Source organism: Gymnoscopelus braueri, assembly GCF_963280865.1.
Source record: "Gymnoscopelus braueri genome assembly, chromosome: 2".
NCBI classification, from domain to species: Eukaryota; Metazoa; Chordata; class Actinopteri; order Myctophiformes; family Myctophidae; genus Gymnoscopelus; species Gymnoscopelus braueri.
The window spans coordinates 59,417,288-59,433,867 of record NC_137604.1 but is presented as its reverse complement, the minus strand read 5'-3'; the positions used below and the strand labels follow the sequence as shown (position 1 = coordinate 59,433,867).

The window sequence follows — 16,580 nt, the reverse complement described above, 5'->3', positions numbered from 1 at the left end:
GAACGGTCGCCACCAGGTATTCCTACATGTAACCTCAGTTCCTAAATGTAACCTCAGTGCCTAAACCTATCCTTATTCCTAAACGTAACCTCCGTAAAACTATGCCTAAACCTAACCTTATTCCTAAACGTAACCTCAGTAAAACTATGCCTAAACCTAACCTTACTCCTAAACGTAACCTCAGTAAAACTGTCTAAACCTAACCTTATTCCTAAACGTAACCTCAGTAAAACTATGTCTAAACCTAACCTTATTCCTAAACGTAACCTCAGTAAAACTGTCTAAACCTAACCTTATTGCGAATCCTAACCTTAACCTCAGTAAAACTATGCCTAAACCTAACTTTATTCCTAAACGTAACCCCAGTAAAACTACGTCTAAACCTAACCTTATTCCTAACCTTAACCTCAGTAAAACCAATACAAGAATCAGTGGGGGCGAGCGGTCCGTGTAGGGCGAGTGTGTTTTGGGGAGAGTGTTCCGTTTGCGTGCGTGCGTGCGTCCGTGCGTGCGTACCTGTGAGCAGAGACTGTGCATGTTGCTGGTAGTCTGGAGCGTGCGTAGCGGCGTTGCGTGCTGCCTGCAGAACGTCGTAGAGCAGCTGGCATCCTCTCTCACTGTTCTCTATGGGGTCCTCACCCTCCATCACCTTCAGCAGAGGAACCAGATGGGGTATGGCCACCGGACCCTGCACCACAGAGTCTATAACAAAACAACATCACTGGTTAATAAGGGTCTTCAACAGTGGTGTAAAGTAACTAAGTACATTTACTCAAGTACTTAAGTAAATTTTTGATGTATTTTTACTTTACTGGAGTATTTCCAGTTTTCAGTACTTTCTACTCCACTATATCTCAGAGGCAAATATTGTACTTTTACTCCACTACAATTATTTGAAAACTTTAGTACAAGTTACTTTGTAGTTTTTGATTATTATTAAACACTTCAGCCCTATTTCGGCCATTTGTGTGTGTGTGTGTGTGTGTGTGTGTGTGTGTGTGTGTGTGTGTGTGTGTGTGTGTGTGTGTGTGTGTGTGTGTGTGTGTGTGTGTGTGTGTGTGTGTGTGTGTGTGTGTGTGTGTGTGTGTGTGTGTGTGTGTGTGTGTGTGTGTGTGTGTGTGTGTGTGTGTGTGTGTGTGTGTGTGTGTGTGTGCTAAATAACATCCCTCCACACACACACACACCTCGTATTAATAAAACAATGGTAGTACACTGAAATCAGATTTGTGTTTTGCATGTACGATGCAAATGGCCATGTTCATCACTTTCTCCTGTCATATTTTACGATGCTTGGACAGCAAGTGGGTCATGGAAATCAATGCAATTTAGTAGGGCTGTGAATCTTCTGCTATCTCACGATTTGATTCTGATTCCTGGTATATCTCAAGAGGTTATTCCTAATCCTAATAAAGAATTTCAATCATCTTGGGGTCACGATTCGATTAAAAATCGATTTAAAAAATCTTGGCTTTGATGGTATCTTAGATTAGGCGTAGTTCTATTTGATGCAGAAACACAACATAAATTGCCTTGATGCAAGTAACATTAACGAGCATGCTGAACTGAAAGTGACTGGAGTTGGTTTTGATTTAACCCTAAAGCTTGAATATGATTGAACACATGATAATAAATTAATTACTGTGATTAGGGTAAGCTCACATTTCATATCACACACCATACAGTAAGAACTCCTGTAACTTTCACAAGGAAAAAAAATAATAATGAATGTTTTTATTGATTTTTGGAAATTATGAATCGATTTTGAATCGTTGATAATAAGAATCGCGATGTTTACATATTATAATTTTTTTCAACACCCCTACAATTTAGAGTCCAAGCTGCCTTTTTCACCTTTTTACTTTGCCTTTGACTTTCTTGGTTGTATCTGTATGTGACTGTCTCTTGCTGCTGTAATATAGTTGTGTATAATATAAACGAGACACGTTTGCAGTCACATTTTGCTATATTAATGTCGATACATCTTGGGGGCGCAATTCACACCTCGACTTTATGACTTTTATCTCCATCTGATCTACAATCCAATCACCCAGGAACCAAGCGTTAAGTGAGTCATTTTGTTTTTTAACATACTGTGTGTCAAACAACTTTGACACACGGTATAATTATGGAAGTATGCAAGTATATGAGATTGCTTTCTGGTCTGTGGTTTTAGACCTCAGAGACTCTGGTTTATTCTCTCTCTGGTGGAGTCTGAAACCACATACTAACGTGCTACACATAAGACTAGAGGGAGCCGAGCCCTTTGTGGTGTCCGGCCCCAGATCGTGGAACACCCTGCGTGTTCACATTCTCTCTGCTCAGTCCTGGGAGGTTTTTAAATCTTTATTAACCCATTAAACAGGGAATAGCCAAAAGCCAAATAAATCTGATTCTACAAATGTCTTCAGTGTTTTGGAGAAAAAAAACGTATGTTGCTGTATCAGTGGTTCTCAACTTTTTTCACCCCCAAAATTATTAGTATTTGTTCCAGGGACCCCCATGAAGCAAAGATTTGAGTTGTTCGCTTTAAAAAATAATACTATATTCAAAGATTTGCACACATTTTCCAAATGTTTTCAAATTTCCATTTTTCAAAAATAGCAGATCTACAAGCTCATTGCGTGGCACTCGGTGCCGTGTTATGAGCTTGTATATCTGCTATTTTTTAATAGCCAAAGAAATCTTAAAATGACACAGATGCGTTCCCGGTCTTAATGGATTAAAGATGTTTTTCTCCCTGGCCTTTAATGCTGCTTGATCATGTTCACCCTTGCTGTGTATACCTTTGATGCTGTACACTTTGATATGCTGTTTTTTATTTTATTCTTGTTGTGATCTGTTTAACTTGTTTGCTTTCCTTTAATTCGTTTTTCTTCTGTTCTGTTTGCTTTGTTTTTTAACTTTGGTTCGACCTTGGTCATTTTAAACGTGCTACATAAATAAAGTTTTAGTTGAGTTGAGTACACAGTATGCTATTTTTAAGCAGTAGGGTTTCACTTCGGACATATACTAAAAATAGTATGTTTAGTATGTGATTTCGGACGCTGGCCCCGTTCCGAAATCACATACTAAACATACTATTTAGTACGCCAAAATTACATGTTAGTATCCGAAGTACATTAGTATGCGGTTTCGGACGCGACCTCTTGTCTTTCCTGTGTTCTAGAGTCGAGACGAGCATGATGGCAATGTTTTTTTTTAAATCTTTTTCTCTCCCTTCTCCTCCTGACTGTATGTGTTTGACCATCTCACCATCTCCGTCGTTCAGGGCGTTCATGAAGGGCTTGAGGGTCTTCTCAAACAGCACTGCGCTCTCTGTGTGGTTCCTTCGCAACGCTCGCCACGTCTTCTCCAACCGTACTACCTGAACACACACACACACACACACACACACACACACACACACACACATCAACAAAACATCTGACATGGAACAGTAGATCAGTGGTTTTCAAGGCCCACAACACGTGGCGATCGGCTATTTTAGATGTTTTAGAAAATCTGTGGGGGAAAATAAAGAAATAACAATAATCATGCCCAAAAATTATAGCAAGAGAGAGAAAATATTTTATCATATCGTTGCTGTCGGGCAGAAACACCTTATCTCCATATTTTTACTTTTTGTGTTTTTTCGTAAATTAATTCCCTACTTGATCATACTACACAGCGTCACACAAAAGTAGCAGATCTACAAGCGCATTTTGAGCTTGTAGATCTGCTACTTTTGATACTTTTGAATTTGAATCCTGAAACCTTTTTTTGTATAGTGGTACTGTATATTGCAATAGTGTGGTTGTCACAAAATCCCAAGACACATCTGGACTTGTCACACCAGTGTGCCTGTGACTATTTGGCACTCCATTTACGAACACTGCCTAGAGGAGAGCGTGTCCATACCTGAGGCATCTCCAGTGCCTTCATGACTGCAGAGAAGGAGTAGAGGTCGTGGGCCTGGTCCTTCAGAGCGTGGGCCAGGGAGATGACCTTATGGAGGACAGCAGACCTCTGGCCCACCGTGCCCGTACAGCCCAGGATGTCCACGGCCACGCCCAGTGCTATCACGTGATGTCTGTGTGTCACATGACAAAACAAAACACATGGCAGTTGCATGGGTTAAAGCAAAATAAAATCTCACGGCTGACAAAAATGTTGTTAGGTCAAGTCCTAATATGTGATTTGTGAAACAGACCCCCCCGCCACGTACTAGTGCTGTGTTTTGTAAACAATTAGTAGAACTATGATGTTTTGCTAGCCATACAGCCAGCCAGTTTGAAGAAATTGCAGATTGAAGTCGGCCATACCAGTCCTGACAAACAAAGGATAGTCATTTTGTATTTTAACACATTCCATGCCAGAGTTTAATATCATAATGTACTCACCAGTGCAAGCGATTTATTGTTTTTTTTTTTTTTTTTTCACCTCGCCACAGACCTCGCTAAATACCTTAAGATCGCGCGTTCAACTGTTTGTAGACACACAGGGTAGCTGTGTGAGTGGCCCAGAGAAGACATTTTCAATCGGCGACATTCCATTTTGCAGTAGTCGGTTTCTTTTAAACAGCGTTCAGCGCGGAGAAAAACAACACCGAGATAATGGCGGATTAGCGGAAGCTTTAGAGCGGCGGTGGATGAGAACGAAAATCTTCGATTGACATTCATTTCCGTTTCCGGTGTGCTACAATGAAATGTGTCACTGCGAAAAAAAAGAAAAAAAAATGGCACGCTGCGCTGTTATTTAGGTTCGCGTAGAACTACGCGATTGGCACGCAATGTGTTAAAACAAAATGCCAGACGCCAGAGAGGGTTAGCCTTTTGCTTCTATGAAATACCCGAGATCATTAGGATTTCCTGGAAGATTGAACATGTATTCTATTGCTAGCTTGACTACTTCAAATACTCTTTAATCTTATAATAATGAATAACTGAAACTAGGCTATCTACAAGCTTGTAGATAGCCTATTTCGTCACGCTTCTATAGAAGACATGATGACTTCTATGGAATCTAAATGACTGAGAACTTGAATCCATGCGTTTGTACGATCCAGTGAGTGACGGACATGTACAAACGGGTGAGTCAGTGACGTAAGGGAGGGAAAGAGTCAGTGAGTCATTAAAGGACGGACTGACTCATGACTGTGTTTACATGCACAATATAATACCCACATTACAGGGAATTATCAATTTATGGCAATAATTCCAGTGAAACATGCATAACATTAAGCACAATTAACAGCAATAACGCAAGTTTACACCTTTTACTAAAAAGTCGAGTTTTGCTTGTAAATACTATCATATCCAGGGAAATTGTTCAGACTTTTATGGCTTACGGCTGCGTATTCAGAGCAGACACACATTGAGAAACCGAAGCCAAAGTGTTATAAATGAACCAAAAGATTTGAGAAAAAGTTCAGTTCAATTCAATAAAAAAAAAGGCTGTATTTGTCCTGGAGGGGCAATTAGGATGCACACTGTGCATAAAAAAAACATCACTCCCCCAAGCAATGTTCGATAGTTGCTCATTGCTCCTTGTCCTAATTAAGTCAGGATCGGTTAAAATGCAGAGGAGAAATTCACGATGATGTGCAAATGTACTTGGGAAAAAACTGAGGCGTTGTGAGCTTGTAGATCGGCTATTTTCACAATGTTTGCCTCTTTCTTACGTAATATTAGAAAATTTGGCCAATTTGCTATAAACAAGGCCCTAAAAGTCTATGAGTTTATAAATGTGCAGATAACCTGTATACACTTATACTGTATGTTGGTTGGTTACTGTTGAGTGAGAAAACAATGTTGCCCCCCCCCCCCAATATAATTTGGGGTCCGGACCCCCAGCTTGACAACCGTCAGTCTACTGTACCTCTCCAGAAGGTCCTGTCGTAGCTGCTGTCCGTGAGGCAGAGTGACCAGCTCCATCCCGGTCTCAACTCCCATGATGCTCTTCTGCTCGTCCGTTACCCCAACGATGCGTGCCACCTGCAGGGCAACACGGAAATCAACACACAAAAGATGGATGCCTGGCTGTCTCCATATATGCAGTATTTCTTTAGACTGGAACATGAGTTTATTTATCAGAGAGATAATATTGCTGTCAGGCAGAAACCTCTTATCTCCATATTTGATCTCATTGTACATTTTTCGCAAATTAACGCCGTACTTAATCATACTACAACGTCACACAAAAGCACCAAAAGTAGTAGATCTATAAGCTCGAAACGCGGCGACGAAACGCGGCTATTTTTGGCTAAAGTTCTCCTCAGAATAGGGAAGCTAGGGTTCAAGTGGTTAATGTAAAAAAAGGTTCCTGGCGGCCCCCCTGTAGTGACTCTGAGGACCCCATAGGGGTCCCGGACCCCCTGTCGAAGACCCCTGCTCTACATGACCAGAGCTCTCTACATTATCTCCTCCAAATCACGCAAATCATTTTCTCAAAACATGTTTCAAAATCTATGCTATCCATTCATGCAAATGATGATGCTACTGTATAAACACTGAATGGAAGCAACATCTCTTTCATTGCCAATGAAGACGTCAGTGGAAGTGATGGAAGAGCACTTGTTGGAATACACAACAACATAGTGATGTCTTTTCTGCTGGCATCTTGTCCAGTAACAGTAATCACTCACACAGGTGTGTGTTCTGCATTCTACATTTAGGTAGCTATTTGCTTCAACATTTATTGTAAAACGTAGCGCCTGATTTGTCCATACTTGTCCAAAACTACTCAAAACCACCATAAACGAGCACCTGTCTGCAATTTACAACTGGGTCAAGACAAGTCTTCTAGCTTGCCAAAAATATACTTTAACTGATCCTAGTATTCTTGTATAGTATTGTATGTCTTTATATGTCTTGATGAACTGCCTGGAAACAAGCCCTCAGGGCTTGTGTCATCCTTTTAGCATTATTGTATAACTCTACATCTGTTTTTTTTTGCAAACTGTTAATAAAGTATTTCCATTGAAGTGGACAGCGGCGTGTAGGTTCCAGTTGACACAGACACATGACACAGTGTACTGTATGTTGTGGTTGCTGTACTGTACCTGGCAGTCGACACTGAGCATGTGCAGGGCGGTGGTGGCGGCGTCGGCGCGGTTGAACAGCTCTTTGAGCGCCAGCAGGACGGTGGGCTCCAGAGGACGGTTGTTCTCCGGTAGGAGGAGGGACTCGAACTGGTCCAGCTGGAAACACGACACACACTCCACCTGGGAGGAGATTAAAAGCCAGTCATTACATTTGCAGACGACACAAGCTATTGTTGGTCTGATTGACTTGTAAAGCATAGTATAGTAGTATGGACTACTAGGGATAGAACGCACCCACTATACAGTCAATACCACCTTTTACTAGACCCTCCCGAAAAAACGCGGGCAAAAATCCTTCATTAAATCCTTCATTAAATCCTTGATTATGCAGGCTAACATCCTTGATTTTGATCTACAAGCTCAAAACACGTCGCTTCGCGTCGCGATGATTTGATGCTTTTGTGTGATGCTGTAGTATGATCAACACAAAAAAAAGTTGTAGATATAAATGGAGATAAAAGGTTTCTGCCCGACAACAGCGATATCCATCTCTATGTATACTGATCTGACTAACATACACTTAGACCCTGTCTAGTGTCCGTCTACGGCTATAATGACATTCTAGAGACAATTGTGTTCTTCCGATTTTGTGGCAACTGTTTGCACAGCCCCCCCCCCCCCCCAGGAATCACCTTAAAGGTTCGATGACATTCATTTTCACTTTTTTTATTTTTTATGTTTTTTTGGGGGTTTTATGACCTCAATTACACCCAAAAAATCTGAACTTTGAACATTCAGTGGATTTTCTGTGGTCTGGGGTTTTCTGAATAATTAGGCTGAAAAGTAATCTGAGCTTGGCCCTTCGACAGTGAGGTCACAGTCAATTAATCCCGCCCACTCTCCTCCTCGCCCCTCCCCTCCCCTATCCTTTCCTTTGGGGGGGGCGGAGCAGAGGCGATGATTGACAGGCAAAATCCCTCACCAGCGACACCCGCAGGCAAAGATTTCTTTTTTCATTGCAGTTGAAAAGGCTTTAGAAATGTGAGACAAAAACACCTACAGTGAATCACTGGAGTGGAATTTTCAGTTAAAACTTTTTGTACACGTTTGAAGGACCAGGACAAAGACTCTGAATGTGGTGTAAACATGAATGTCATGATACCTTTAACCCATTCAATCCGGAAACGCATCTGTGTCATTTTAGATGTCTTTAGCAGATCTACAAGCTCATACGAGCTTGTAGATCTGCTATCTTTTTATATTTAAATCTTTGATTTTGATTTGATATGTTTTTTAAAGCAAACATTTTTAACTCAAATCTTTGCTTCTGGGGATTCTACAAACAGTCTTCTAAAAAACAGTTTTTTTTGTCGACGGACCCCCATCTGAAAATATGTTGTTCCAGGGGCCCCCAGAAGCAAAGATTTTAGTTAAAAATGTATATATATTCAAAGATTTGCACACATTTTCACGATTATTCAAAAACAGCAGATCTACAAGCTCATAGCGCGGCACTCGGTGCCGAGCTATGAGCTTGTAGATCTGCTATTTTTTGAATAGCCAAAGAAATCTAAAGTGACACAGATGCATTCCCCGATTGGAAGGGTTAATGCTACAGCTATAATGAATTCTAGAGACAATTGTGTGCTTCCGATTTTGTGGCAACCGTTTGCACAGCCCCCCCCCCCTCCCCTCAGTGCCCACATCAATGCCAGTGATTTGTCCAACAGCATGCTAAGGAATCACCGTAGGTTAGAGGAAGTCAACCCTCTACAGATGTGTGTGCAGATGTTCAAAGACCTGTGTAGTTTGAAGTTTGTCAGGAGAGTGTTATGAATGGAATGGAATGAATGGATATCCTTCTGCAGTCCAATTTAAATGCCACAAAGGAGTCAAGGTAGAAAGATTGAAGGTATGTAGAGGGCAAGGTGTCCATTTGTTCCATTTGTACGTTAAGCCCCATGAACACAGAACACACACACACACACACACACACACACACGCACACGCACACGCACACACAGCAAGAACAAAGAACACCTAATCTGAAACTGCCGTCCAACGAGTGACCCGGTTTGATTTCTGCAACTGACTGACCCGTTGCAGAATTTTCAAGATTTAAAAAAAATAGCCAAATAAATCTAAAATGACACAGATGTGTTCCCGGTCTTAATGGGTTAAGGCGAGGGATATTTGTATGCAGCTCAACTCAGACCTTTGGCCTGTTGGTGTAAGACCTGATGGAAAGGAATGGAATGGTCTGTACAGGATTATCAGACCCAGATGGTCTGGTTGTTGGAGAAAATATTTTGTTTCTGACGGGTGGAATGGTGGAATGTCCAAAACTGTTACTTTTTAGGATTCAAAAATAGCAGATCTACAAGCTCGAAATGCTTTTGTGACGCTGTAGTATGATCATTTAAGGCGTTAACTTACGAAAAAAAGGGAAAAAAAGCTATGGAGAATATCAGAATCAGAATCAGTTTTATTGTCACATCACAGGTTTACAAGGTAAAAAAGTGGGTGAAATTCATTTTAGTGCAGCTTTAAAAAACAACACCACAGCAGCCGTAAACGATGAACTGGCATGAACGATGGCATGAAACAGGGCGGCAACAGCGTTGCCTCTCAATGAACATGAACAACAAACATGACCATGAACACCATGGCGCTAAACGATCCCTCATATCAAGAGTTGGGTGGGGGCGGGGTGCGGGGTAGGATGGAATGGAGTAGAACAGGCAAAAAAAGCACTGCTCTCACGCTCTGCCCCCAGAATATGGAGATAAGAGGTTTCTGCCCGACATCAACGATTTGACAGAGGCTTTGAGATTATGTTATGATACAGTGGTAGCATTTACACTATACACGCTACACTATTTACTAAATATGGAATGTTGTAGTAGAAAAATACTAATTCAACAGAGGGGTTGACAGAGGTGGCTTTTATATTTTATGTATATATTTTTTATTTTAGATTTCTTTGAATATTCAAAAATAGAAGATAAAATAAGCTCATAGCGCGCTATGAGCTTACCGTATATGAGCTATGAGCTCATTTTGAATAGCCAAAAAAATCCAAAAATGAAACCGATGCGTTCCCGGTCTTAATGGGTTAAGTTTCACTGATTTTAAAAGGCAAAATAAAAAAAGGCATACGGTCGAGAAGCCAGATGGAAATTTAAATAATGTGAGTGGGTTGATAGTGGATGCGCAAAAAACTGAAGGGACCTCCTCAGGTCATCTCTGCTTTCTACCAAGCTTTGAGGGGAATTAATGATCAGGGGTCTTCAACGATTTTCAGACCAAGGACCCCCTAGCTGAGAGGGAGATGAAGCAGGGACCCCCAGTATACAGTATATTGTATAAAATTGTGTAGCAGATTAAACGTTTGCATAGATTTCATAGATAGCTTCAATGACTATCAGTGTTGTATAAATTAATGGTAGATATTTAACCACTTAAACCCTCAATACTTAGTGAACTTGACCCTTGGCTCTGTATTTGGTTTGCTCTTTGTTTCCCTCTACAGCAAACCAAATAGCTGATCTACAAGCTCACAGCGCGAGGCGTTGGGAGCTTGTAGATCGGATATTTTTGGCTGACGTTCTCCTCAGAAAAGGTTAGGGTGCAAGTGCTTAAAGTGAAAAAGAATGTCCTGTCACACAAAGATTTGGCTTTGTGTTACCCTGTAGTAACTCTGAGGACCCCCATGTTGAAGACCCCTGCTGCTCTATATAAAAAACTAAATGGAAAGCAGAGTTTTAAAAGATTCAAATAACAGAGGAGAAGAATGGTATTATTATTATGTTTGGGACACATTGTACAGCATATCCACAAACTCACTGCTAGGGAGGAAATTGGTGCTGGAAGAAGTATTTTCATAACAATACTTCCCATTCAATCATTCAATAATATCCCATTCAATCCGGGAACGCATCTACAAATGTATTTTTTTCTGAAAAAAAATATGTTGCTATATCAGTAGCCTCGATCTCCAGGCTTTTATTTTTTAGTTTTGCTAAAAAAATAAAAGCCTGGACCAACCAGTTGATGTTCCGGGATGTTTCCCCAACCAACCAGAGTGCAGTGGGCGTCGCTCCAAATGTTGTGACGTCAGGGCTCTCAATGCTACACATTGGGGAGGAGGAGGGGCGTGGGGCAGGGCGGGGCGTAGGGGCGGGGCGGGGTGTGGGGCGGGGCGGGGCGGGGGCTGACGGACAGATTGGTGAACCAATAGGATCCGGCGGAATTTTTCTCCAGAGATTTTGAACCCGCCCGTCTAGACATGATATCAGACACGCTAGGGCAGTCTACTATATCAGTGGTTCTCAAACTTTTTCCTGCCAAGGACCCCCAAAATTATATGTATTTGGCCGCGGACCCCCGTCTAAAAATATTCCCCCCAGAAGCAAAAATTTGAGTAAAAGATGTTCCCTGCAAAAAAAATAGCAGATCTACAAGCTCATAGTGCGGCACTCGCGCTATGAGCTTGTAGATCTGCTATTTTTTAATAGCCAAAAGATAATGATAAATAAAATAATGGTTATAGCTATAAATCTAAAATGACACACACAGTATGCCTTCCTGGATTGAATGGGATAAACGTCAGGCTGGCAGCTGCACAACAACAGCTTTTACTGTGTGTGTGTGTGTGTGTGTGTGTGTGTGTGTGTGTGTGTGTGTGTGTGTGTGTGTGTGTGTGTGTGTGTGTGTGTGTGTGTGTGTGTGTGTGTGTGTGTGTGTGTGTGTGTGTGTGTGTGTGTGTGTGTGTGTGTGTGTGTGTGTGTGTGTATATATATATATACTGGCTGAGTGGGAGGATGGAGGCACGTCACTCACATATCTTCTGGAATTGCACGACGTTGCTGTCTGGGGCAGAAAACCTCTTATCTCCATATTCTCCATGTGTTTTTTTTTTGTAAATGAATGCCCTACTTGATCACACTACAGCTCTACAAGCTTGTAGATCTGCTATTTTCGGTTAATGTTCCCCTCAGAATACAGGATGCTAGGGTTCAAGCATGCTGGGCAACACCTAGCCGGTCAAGTGTCTGCACGGAAGTACCGGAATTTGGCGGAAGTACCGCCCAAGGAAATGACGTTGACGCTTTACAAATCTGTTAACATTCTCTGTGAATGAAACGAGTGTTGTGATTGGTTGAAAACATTTTTTTCCAGGGGAAATACTGTACGACGAAAGTCCTGCCCCTATAGACACTCTCTGCTTTAGGTCGAGACCCCCTAGTTGAAGACCCATGCTGTACTGCTGTACGTACGTGTGGACGCTCAAAATGCCAGTCTTCCGTGTCCTCCTCCTCCTCGTCCCGTTGAGTCTGTGATGATGACTCCGCCCCCCCCTCCCCCTCGGCCTTCTGGGACTCCAGGAAGCTGAAGGAGGTCTCTGTGAGGCGGGCGCGGCTCTGCCACTTCTCCTCCGCCCGCAGGCGGTCCACGTGACTCTTCTGACGGGACTGTGGGAGCTGGACAACCACAACAACAACAACATTATATATCAAATACTACGTCATTCACAATATTGACATAATTATTACAGCATCTACGGCAGTTATGCAATTTATGTAATGACAACCGATTGGAGATGAGTTTCACGTTCTGTTTGAGTGCAAAAATACTAGCATTATGAATTTTAGACAAAAATACCTGCCAAAGTATCATAACACACCCATCTATGCTGAAATGTATTTTATTACTGCAATCTGATAAGCCAAAAGTTCTTTGTAAATTGGGTGATTTCCTGAAAAACGTTCCTCCTCTGTTCAAATAATGCTTGCCATGCCTTTTGCTACATCTGTATGAATACTGTTATGTATTGTATGATCTACGATATCTGTTCTCCATACCATGTGAACATGGTCGTGAGTTAAATAAATGATGATGATGAGTAGTTCTCAAACTTTTTCAAGTCTTCTTCTTCAAAGACCCCCCCCTAATTGATATGTATTTGGCCACGGACCCCCCCCATCTGAAAATGTTTTGTACCAGGTAAAATTCTAAATGATCCAAAGGTTTCCAAAAATCTTTGCAGTCCACAGTGCGGCACAAAGTGACGCACTGTGAGCCTGTACATGGTTGGCTTGCACCAGTGTTGATTTTGTCGACTAAAAATGTTCGTCGACTACCTTTTCTCATTGACGAAAACTAAATAAAAACTAAATTAAAAACTAAGCTACGATGCCTAAAACTAAGACTAAATATATTGACAATTTCGTCAACAAATAAAAACTAGACTAAAATGTTAGTGAGGGACTAGTGGAGAAGAGATCCAGTAGAACTAAAAGACATGTCATTTTATGTTTGGTTGCGCTCGGGTGCTGCGCTCTGAAAATAGCAGATCTACAAGCTCACAACGTTGTGAGCTTGTAGATCAACTGTAGATTTAGTCGACTATAATCTTATGATATTTAGTCGCCTAAAACTAGACAAAAACTAAAACATTTCAGATGACTAAAATATGACTAAAACTAAATGGAATTTTATTCAAAAGACTATGACAAAAAACTAAATCAAAATGTGCTGTCAAAATCAACACTGGCTTGTACAGTGGTTAAAATGATTGTGACGCTGTATTAACTACTTAAGCTGGGGACCCCCTGGGACCCCCTGAGACCCCTTCACTTTGAGAACCAACAACTTTAATAATCCATGAGGATGTTTTTGATTGGATACCTGCACCACCAGCTCGTCATAGAAGGAGGCGGGGTCAACTCGAGGAGGGGGCGTGGCGTTAGGGAACACGGCGGAGACCCTGAGGGGCTTGGGCGGGGCTCTGGAGTGCAGCTGTCCATCGGACCCCCGTAGAGTCACCCCTCCACCTATACAGCGACAAGTGCAGGTCAGTGTGTGTGTGTGTGTGTGTGTGTGTGTGTGTGTGTGTGTGTGTGTGTGTGTGTGTGTGTGTGTGTGCGTGTGCGTGTGCGTGTGCGTGTGTGGAATAAAGCAAAATAAAATCTCATGACTGAAAATGTTATGAGGATGTTTAGGTATTTATCATTCTAAACCTACTGTGTTCCTGCTGTTCTACAAACAGCCAACCAGTTGAGAAATCACAGGTTGAGGCTTTAAAGAAATACTGTAGTTCACCCAAAAAATTTGATGACCAGCAGCGGTTCCGCTAGGAGACACAAAGAGTTTCCTTTGTGTCTCCTACCGGAACCGCTGCCTACCGGTTTGCTGGTCATCAAATTATTGGTTTAGGAATGCGACAAAAACACAAACATATCCATGAAGTCTCCATGGGGTGACTAATACATAGAAAATAAGTCATTTTGGGGGTGAACTATCCCTTTAACCTTTGCTTTTATGACATTTCTGAGACCATTCATGTTTATGGTAAACATATATTCTATTGCTAGTTTGACCACTTCAAAAATACCATTTAATTTTGAAGTGTGTGTGTGTGTGTGTGTGTGTGTGTGTGTGTGTGTGTGTGTGTGTGTGTGTGTGTGTGAGATATATCTTATCTCTTATCTTATCATCTGTACACAGTAAAATCCTTAATTTAACTCTTGAGAGTCTCAGAGTAACAAATAGATAAGTTTACACTAAGGTTATATAATGTGTGTGTGTGCGTGTGTGCGTGTGTGCGTGTGTGCGTGTGTGCGTGTGTGTGTGTGTGTGTGTGTGTGTGTGCGCGTGTGCCTGTGTGTTACCTGGAGGTGTGGGGCGCGTTGCGTGTCGTGGGCGGGGGCTTAGCATGGGTTCGCTGCCAGTGCGGAACACCGGGGAGATGGGGGCGCGGCCAGCCTTCTCTGATTGGCTGTTCTGGGGAACACCTAGAAGAGAGGGAGGGGGGGAAAACCAGGAAATGGAGCCATAAATAAATAACACCACGGTTCAAGATTAGGACACACGTCCACAGTTTATGCAAAATGATTCACACCAAGGGTGTGTGTCAGTCATTTCCTCTGATCTCCTTTCAGATTACTACATCATAGAGCAGTGGTTCCCAACTTGTGGGCTGGGGCCCACTGGTGGGCCGTGAGGATATTGTGAGTGGGTCCCCCAAACATCAAACTGAAAAACTAGATAAAAACCTAAAACCATGACAACACATGAGTGCAAATGTACCCTTCACTTCAATTAACCCATTCAATCCGGGAACACATCTGTGACATTTTTTTTATTTCTTTGGGCTATTCAAAAATAGCAGACATACAAGCTCATAGCGCGGCACCGAGTGCTGCGCTATGAGCTTGTAGATCTGCTATTTTTGAAAAATCGTGAACATTTTTGCAAATCTTTGAATATATATATTTTTAAAGCGAACATTTGTACCTCAAATCTTTGCTTCTGGGGATTCTACAAATGTCTTTTAAAACCCAACAGTTTTCTGAAAAACTTATGTTACTAATATCAGTGGTGCTCAAACTTACAGACAGGACCTCCAAATTGTATTTGGCCGCCAACACCCCCAATCTGAAAATATGTTGTTCCAGGGTCCCCAGAAGCAAAGAGTTGAGTTAAAAATGTTAGCTTTAAAAAATATAAGAATGTGCCCACATTTTTCTAAAATGTGAGCAGATCTAATTTGAATAGCCAAAGTATAAAATAAGGGTTAACACTGAGGATTGCACTGCTGTGAATGTGTAGTGCAGTACCTTTGGGTAGGTTGCTGTCCGACTGTGCAGACTGCATGGAGGGCCTTCGTCCCAGGTTCTCCAGGTTCGCAGGCTGACTGCCACACCTGCCACAATACAAATATTATGTGTGAATGGTAAATGGTGCATTTATATGGCGCTTTGGCTTTACATAGATTGTGCATTACATTCACCCATTCACACACACACACACACACCGATGGCGGAGGAAACCATGCAAGGCACCAACCTGCTCATCGGGAGCAATTAGGGGTTCAGCGTCTTGCTCAAGGACACTTCTTTACATTACATTACAGTCATTTAGCAGACGCTTTTATCCAAAGCGACTTACAATAAGTGCATTCAACATAGGTAGGGAACGAAAACTACTAATCACCAGAAGTCTTAAGTGCATTTTCTGCAAAAACAAGCAACCAAGAGTATACCTAGCGCTAAGGTTAAAGTGCAATATATCAGCTACCTATTTCCTTAAACAGATGAGACAAAATAGCTAAATCAAATGAGCAGGAGCTAAAACAAATAATTGTATCGACTACACAAGATCCAATAAAACAATACAACAATAAAACAAGCGTTCGTACAACTAGTTAACAACAAGTAGGCCAGGCAAAGAGGAAGGGTAGTGTTTCCTGCTGTCCTGACATCAGTGGGAAGTCCATTCCACCACTGTGGGGCCAGAACAGAAAAAAGTCGTGACCGTGTGGATCGGCCAGAAGGACCCTTGAGTGACGAGGCAGTCAGTCGCCCCGAGGTGGCAGACCGAAGTGGTCGGGCAGGGGTGAAGGCATCGACCATAGCCCGGGATCGAACTGGGAACCTTGCAGTTGCCATCCGGCCGCTGTACCGGCCACTCTACCCCTGATCCACTGCAGCCCAGGATGTGTGGATAGGTGTTCAAGAGAGTGTGTGTTATGTTGTTCTGTGCAATATGGTTATGT

The 16,580-nt window shown here is 42.1% G+C and overlaps 1 protein-coding gene across 3 annotated transcripts in view; it reads right to left on the bottom strand.

The window, feature by feature from the left end:
* Window positions 1-16,580, bottom strand: part of sh2d3a (SH2 domain containing 3A) — a 40,718-nt gene that overhangs the window by 3,721 nt on the left and 20,417 nt on the right. For 2 of the 3 annotated variants that reach the window (XM_080412238.1, XM_080412239.1), the window contains 9 exons: window positions 15,643-15,728; window positions 14,695-14,817; window positions 13,712-13,857; window positions 12,301-12,504; window positions 7,040-7,201; window positions 5,857-5,972; window positions 3,898-4,069; window positions 3,253-3,364; window positions 516-702 (listed from right to left, as the gene is read on the bottom strand). In XM_080412238.1, coding sequence (XP_080268364.1) covers window positions 516-702; window positions 3,253-3,364; window positions 3,898-4,069; window positions 5,857-5,972; window positions 7,040-7,201; window positions 12,301-12,504; window positions 13,712-13,857; window positions 14,695-14,817; window positions 15,643-15,728 — 1,308 coding nt within the window. The remainder of the gene's footprint in view (window positions 1-515; window positions 703-3,252; window positions 3,365-3,897; window positions 4,070-5,856; window positions 5,973-7,039; window positions 7,202-12,300; window positions 12,505-13,711; window positions 13,858-14,694; window positions 14,818-15,642; window positions 15,729-16,580) is intronic. The other variant, XM_080412237.1, reaches the window with a different exon arrangement.